Source organism: Cryptomeria japonica, chromosome 3 (assembly GCF_030272615.1).
Source record: "Cryptomeria japonica chromosome 3, Sugi_1.0, whole genome shotgun sequence".
Classification (NCBI taxonomy): Eukaryota; Viridiplantae; Streptophyta; class Pinopsida; order Cupressales; family Cupressaceae; genus Cryptomeria; species Cryptomeria japonica.
Genome location: NC_081407.1, coordinates 761,064,887 through 761,072,031, shown reverse-complemented (window position 1 = coordinate 761,072,031; position 7,145 = coordinate 761,064,887). Strand labels below are relative to the sequence as shown.

General features: G+C 34.0%; 1 protein-coding gene across 1 annotated transcript; it reads left to right on the top strand.

The window, feature by feature from the left end:
- Positions 1-3,570: 3,570 nt before the first annotated feature.
- Positions 3,571-6,889, top strand: LOC131068884 (probable pectate lyase 18). Its single transcript, XM_058004157.2, has 5 exons — positions 3,571-3,937; positions 5,323-5,959; positions 6,073-6,176; positions 6,284-6,422; positions 6,510-6,889. Exons 1-5 carry the CDS (start codon positions 3,747-3,749, stop codon positions 6,729-6,731), a joined length of 1,293 nt encoding a protein of 430 aa, XP_057860140.2. The 5' UTR covers positions 3,571-3,746; the 3' UTR covers positions 6,732-6,889.
- The last annotated feature ends 256 nt before the right edge of the window (positions 6,890-7,145 follow it).

Below are 7,145 nucleotides of genomic sequence, written 5' to 3'. Positions count from 1 at the left end.
GTGCATTTGCCTAGGGAAAATCAAAATTAATGGTAAGGAAATTGAATGCATTTATCAAATAATAATGTTTTATATTAGATTAAGGGTCATATTGCATATTGATCTTTTCTTAATCTTAAGGAAAGGCTTATGTGATATGAAATTGCATCATATGCAATTTATGACATTACAAAGGGCTTTTGTTTTCTAAATTTTGATATCGAAAAGGCTTTTGTCCCTAAGCAATAATATGTAAATAGGTGGTTTTTATCACAATACAATGGATGCCTTCTTCTCTCCTAAATCACTCTTTTTATATACTCTTTGAGGGAATATAATATTATTTAAATCTTTTTGCCCTTTTTCCTCCAAAACTTTTTTTCCTAGAAGTGTATGGAAAGACCTTTTTATAAAGTATCACTTTTGACCCCTTTTGCGAATGACACTTTATTAAGTTCATTTGTAATATTATATTTGACCTTTCATTTAAAAATAATCATAATAAGCTGTCCTTTTTAACAATGTAATAAAATAAATCAATAGGACAACTTAAGTTATTATTTTAATAATTTTCTTAGCTTTATTTGGAAAAAAAAGGACATGACATAGATACACCGCCATATCATGCAATTTGAAATTAGTTACACTTCAATGGGGTAATGATTGACTAGAAAGCAAGGGAAAAGCCAAACTCAAAAATTTCAAAATTAAAGATTTGGGGTTTAAAATCCATGTTCACATAAATGACCTAGGTTAATTTGGCATTCATAGATTTGAAATAGGGCAATGAATGATCAGATATGGAGACCCGATCCAGAGACTAGGTATGAGTAATAATAGAGATAGTTTAGGATATTTTTTTTGCCAAAATACATCATCTCATGTACTGGTCAATGCATTGAAGAACACAAACATACCATTTTCAAGTTATTATAATCTCATAATCTCATATAATATAAAATCCAGAGACAAACAAAATATTAATATGTTATTAATGAACAATAATTTAAATTTTAAAATCTCACATCTCTCTCCCACAACACCAAAATAGAATAGGTTATTTTATTTTGTACAATATATTTCATATAAATTTATAATATAAAGCTTAAATTCCATACATTAAATTGATAAATGGTATCTTGAAAGAACTGAAATCTTGGATGGAGTGATAACTAGACATGCTTAATTATGTATATTTAGCCGATTTAGTTCTCATGAAACCTCAACTAATGACTCATCCATGAGACATCTATGTCAAAAATGTAACTACATGGAGAACACTCGCCTCTCAAATCTACTAAATAACTTAAGGTGCTCCTTTGGAAGAATCACCACAAAGAAATGATACACTAAAAACTCTACAAACTCCATTCAATCTCCACTACCCATTCAATGTCGATCCTCCACAATATCAAATTCAATAATGTCTATTATTGTTAAAACGAACCTCCCTATAACCTCACCAATAATGTACAACGAACTCTCATACACCCACGAACTAACCTGAACTACCTAAAACAACAACTGAAACTGAATGAATGTCCCAAAGATCTCGTCCTAACAACCCTGGTTAAATCTAACGGTAAAAGTTCCAATTGACAACTCCGTCAAATCCGGGAAAAGGACTAAAGTTTGCATAATTTTTTAACGTATAGGTAAATTGGGCCGTAGCCTTAGTGTCCTAGGTCCATTTAATTACACGTGTATTCACAAGTAGTTGTAGAAATTTTCTGTATTCGACAAACACAGTTGCGTAGGAAATAAAAAATGCAAATTATAATAATAAGGCGGACGGACACAAGTTCAACCAGGGCATGTGCCCATAAATGACTCCACCCTTAACAATTTATGGAAATGTTTCAGATGGTGCTACGTCTTTTTCTTTCATAAATTTTTATTTATTTTTCTTTCTTCAGTGAAAACCGCAAAAGAATTTTTCATTGGCAGTCGGTAATACAAAGAGGCGTGCAAAGCATTTATCGAATAATTTGCGCCTCCGTTAATGGGTCGGTCGGCGACTTTAACGTCCCCGGATTCGGCGAAAGTTTAGATAACACATTTCACAAGCAAAGTGCTTTTTACTTTTTTTATGTTGAGAGGACAAACATATACTCAAGTGTATGGATAATCTGGCTTTTTTTGGGTTGAAGGATAAGAATGATATTTTTGTCTTATTAAGAGAAATTTACAAAATCACATTCTAATCTCACCAAAAAAAAGTAATCATTATATTATATTTAATCAATATATTAAAATATTAAACATACATTTATAAAATAATTACAATGATTTTAACTATAAACTAAACATATGCACACACATTCACACATACATAGGAGAATTTGTATGCTATATTACACTTTTTTTTTTATCTCACTTGAAATCTAGCACAATCACTAAAATGACTTTATAATAGAATTTAGGTTTAGAATTTTTGTTTTAGTTGAAAGTATAAAGAGCATATAACAAAAGAGAACATGTTTAATTCATTGGTTGACTAGACATAGATGGTAGAAGTCTAGGATCAATAGGAGATTTCGATTTCATTTTATTATGGCTCTAAAGTTATGTGTTATGTTTGATCACATCAATGATTTCAACATCTACAATTCTAGTCGCTTTGATCTAGTCTTTTCATCTCATATAACTTAGTTTCTTATCTAGCATATTGGTGTTCTAATATGTATGGCATCCTATGTAATTATATGAGTCAAATTTATACCTTGCAACAAGTGAAAAAAAGAAATTCTAGTGGGGTCTTTAGAGGATTTGTCTTCATCAATTATTTGGGTTGAATTAACAATTAGTAATGAACATATTTGAATGTGAAAGACTGTTTTTTTGGAATATTTGATGTCAAAGAGAGTTCAATGATGGTCTAGCAAATTTCAAATGTGTATAATAATCTAGCTTAATAATTTGTATAGCTACTTAATTGTACTAGATGTACTTTTAAATTTTTTATATCCACTGAAATATTCTTTTGAAAAATACATTCTATTTATTTCTAATCATTAAAAAATAAAATTAAAAAGAATAAAAATAAAAATCATATTATAAATTTATATGAAATATATTGTACAAAATATCTTGAAATACACAAATAATCCAAAATAAATATGAAAAGTACTTGATGGAAACTTAATTTCAATATATAACATGATTTAAAAGACAAATCAACACTTCAACTAATTGGAAACGGTAATAAATGTTCTTAATTAAAAATAAGAAGAAAGAAACAGCAAACTTACTACAAAGATTTGGAAAGGAATAGTAGCTTCTATCAGACATTAATATTACTTCAATTATGGACTTAAATCATTTTATGTCAGAAAGGGTCGAGATGCGATTTTGAGTTTTTACATTGCAGTTGAACAAGGATGAGTCGAATTCAACTAACTTTATCCATCATCCAACTGCTTTTCGAAGTAAGAGAACAATGCACGAGGCTTAACCGCACGTTAGACACTTTTGCATGTGAATTGTTAAGCGGATCTTATGTTTTCTCCATGACGTCGACAGATTAAGCGCCAAAATTAATCCCCAACTGCTCCGATCTTTATTCCTTTAACACCTAATCTTCTATATAATGAGCAATCTGTGAACCCAAATTTGTGCTCATGAAGAGAGTTAAGCTCAGCATAAGGTCCCTAAGTTGCTTGTGTCAATTAATGGCATAAGCTTTTCCAGCTGTATAGATCTAGTAGAGCCCAGATCCCTTAGGCATTGCATTGTGTCACTGTAAAAAGGACTAGAATTTGTTCACCATGGCTGGGACAGGAAATGCTATAGCATTCTTTCTTTTAATAGCAATGTTTTGCATTCATGCCGAAGCCACCAAATCCTTTGGAATCTTCGAAAGCCTGGCTCCAGCTACGGTTCGACAGCCTGCAGTGACAGAACCTGCACCGAAACCTCACGTGGAAGATCCTCAAACTGTAGTTGAAATGGTCGAAAGGTGAGCAAGTATGAAGATAAATTAGTGCATTGAACTTCAATTTATACATAGTAGGTTTTAATTTAGTGTCTCTTTACTTTAAATCTAGTATATTTTCCGCATCTGATGCATTATTGTGGGCATTCACTAAAGTTTGTGTAGGGACATTGTAGATTCATTCATTCCAGTCCCGTACACCAGTTTTGTGAGCCCAACTTCATTATTGTGCCATTCATCACTTTGTACCGCTTGTCCTAAACTGCATTTATAGCAACTCACTAGTATAAGATCATCTTGTGGCTAGAGTGAGATGTCTCTGTATTTCAGGAGTTAGATCTCTCTGTATTTTGTGATGAATGCCTTGGGGATATAGAATGTACTGTTAATAGAAGAAATTGGGTGAGATCCACTGCATTAAGGTCCTTTCTCTTTGGTTAGATAGTCACTAATAGTTGGATAATGGCCAAGAAAACAACTTTTAGTATTATATTAATTTTAAAAATCGCCAGAGGAAAGTTCAAGAATGTATTTCTTTGCCCAGAATGTTTATGCAAGTTATTGTCTGAGGTGCTTTTTACTGTGGGAGCGGGTCCAACTACTGGTTTAACACTTATGTTGAAATGGTAATATATGCTTTATTATGTTTTGGGGTAGCAAAAACTAACTCGAGGTTTAGTGATTCATTTTTCTTATATGATATTTTTATATTTTGTGTAAAATTGAGTGAATTTGAGTTGGAGTAGTATTGGGATGAGTTTCATCTAGATGCAATGCGTGATAAGTATACCATTCATTTTTATGAGAGATAGAGTTCTTGTGAACCACTACCCATGAAACATAGATCATTGAATTTGATTCAACAACAATACAGTTGAATTCTGACAATGATATCATAAAGTAGTCAATAAAAGAGATACCATTGATCATTCTTTGACTGTTTTTACTTTATTTTTTTCTTTTTTTGATACGATAAAACATGGATTCTTGTGAACTAACTACTCATGAAACATGGATCAATAAATTTTGTAAGTTAATAAATTTAACTCTACAACTACACAATTGAATTTTAAAAGTAATATCATAAAATAGGATTGTTTAAACTTTCATAAAAGAGATGTGAGTAATAAACTTTTGAGTGCTTTTATTTACTTTTCTCTTTTTTTCCCAAGGTTTCAAACTTTCATAAAAGAGATGCGAGTAGTAAACTTTTGACTGCTTTTACTTTACTTCTCTTTTTTTTCGACGGTTTTAAACTTTCATAGAAGAGATGCGAATAGTAAACTTTTGACTGCTTTTACTTTACTTTTCTCTTTTTTGACGTTTTCGATGTGGAGATCTGGAATCCATGATTGTTAGTATTCTGGAATTACTGTGTGATTCGTTTGTTCGAATGTAATGTAATGCAGGAACCTTAACAGTTCGAGGAGGGAGCTGGGTTATCTGTCATGCGGAACAGGAAATCCGATCGACGATTGCTGGAGGTGTGACCCCAACTGGGAAAGCAACAGGCAGAGATTGGCTGACTGTGCCATCGGATTTGGCAGAAACGCCATTGGAGGACAAGGCGGCAGATATTATTTGATAACAGATCCCAACGATGACGATCCAGTGAACCCCAGGCCCGGCACTCTGCGTCATGCTGTGATTCAGACAGAGCCCCTGTGGATCATATTCCAAAGAGACATGGTCATCCAACTCAAGGAAGAGCTCATCATGAACAGTCACAAGACAATTGATGGCAGAGGGGCAAATGTCCACATTGCAAATGGCCCTTGCATTACAATACAGTATGTGACCAATATAATCATTCATGGCATTCATATCCATGACTGTAAACCTGCAGGAAATGCTCTGGTGAGGGATTCTCCTGGTCATTATGGATACAGAACTATCAGTGATGGCGATGGGGTGTCTATATTTGGAGGGAGTCATATTTGGGTCGACCATTGCTCTCTTTCCAGCTGTGCCGACGGACTTATTGATGCCATCAGAGGGTCCACTGCTATCACTATCTCCAACAATTATATGACTCACCATGATAAGGTTTGTATCTCCAGTTCCACTCACCCACATTATGCTCTGTTTTGTGGTCACTTCTTGATAAAAGAAAACAATTCTGAAATTTGTGTGACTCAAATTCATTGGGTATGTTACAGGTGATGCTCCTGGGCCACAGTGACGAGTATACCCAAGATACAAATATGCAAGTAACAATAGCATTCAATCATTTTGGAGAAGGGCTTGTTCAACGTATGCCTAGGTATAAAGCAAAACTTCTTTTCAGCCCCAACAAAATTAGCCTCACATAAATCCACCCATTTGTCTAAAATCATAATTAATGATGATGGGTATTGTGGTCTCATGCAGATGCCGACATGGGTATTTTCATGTAGTGAACAATGATTACACCCACTGGGAAATGTACGCCATTGGGGGAAGCGCAAATCCCACCATCAACAGTCAAGGCAATAGATTCATTGCCCCTGCCGACAGATTCGCTAAAGAGGTACGTTCACTTTATTAATACTTTGATGATATTTAGTTTGTCTCATTCTCCGTAATCTCCAGTGCCTAACAATTAGTAACTGTACAGGTGACCAAGCACGAAGATGCTGGTCAGAGTGAATGGCAGAACTGGAATTGGAGATCAGAAGGTGATCTCATGTTAAATGGAGCATTTTTCACTGCATCAGGAACGGAAGCATCATCAAGCTATGCAAAAGCTTCTAGTTTGGGGGCAAAGCCGTCGTCTCTGATGGATTCTCTCACCGGAGCCGCAGGTGTTCTCTCCTGCCAAAAAGGCTCCCGTTGCTGATACAATGGAGATCCATTTCAATATTTTCTGCTTTTTTATATGTACTATAGATGGTAACTTTCTCTTCAACCTCGGCCTGCATGTCTCTTATGGTAGAGGCGAATCTTTAGTGGGTGCAGAAGCGTTGTCGACTAATATCAATGTCTTTTTGTTCTTAATTATTGTTTGTCTCTGTCCTTGTTTGACATGATGTCGACAATTGTTCTGGTTCGTTGCCATGTTCATTGATGGAAACTGGTTTGAAAAACGGGATGGTACGATTTAAGAGCACTGCATTTCACTTTTAACTCCATGTAATGACAACTACGGTTAAAAATTGACGATCTATTTTATATAGTTTCTATGAAAAGAACTTAAAATTGTTAACAATGATGTTTATGGTGTTATAGAAAGATGGTTTGTGGATGTCATTAA

Bases quoted from the DNA above. Each gene is read 5' to 3' on its own strand.
- LOC131068884 (XM_058004157.2), top strand. From the start codon at position 3,747: ATGGCTGGGACAGGAAATGCTATAGCATTCTTTCTTTTAATAGCAATG. The intron at 5,960-6,072 runs GTTTGTATCTCC...GGTATGTTACAG, and splicing joins ATATGACTCACCATGATAAG to GTGATGCTCCTGGGCCACAG. The intron at 6,177-6,283 runs GTATAAAGCAAA...GGTCTCATGCAG, and splicing joins CTTGTTCAACGTATGCCTAG to ATGCCGACATGGGTATTTTC.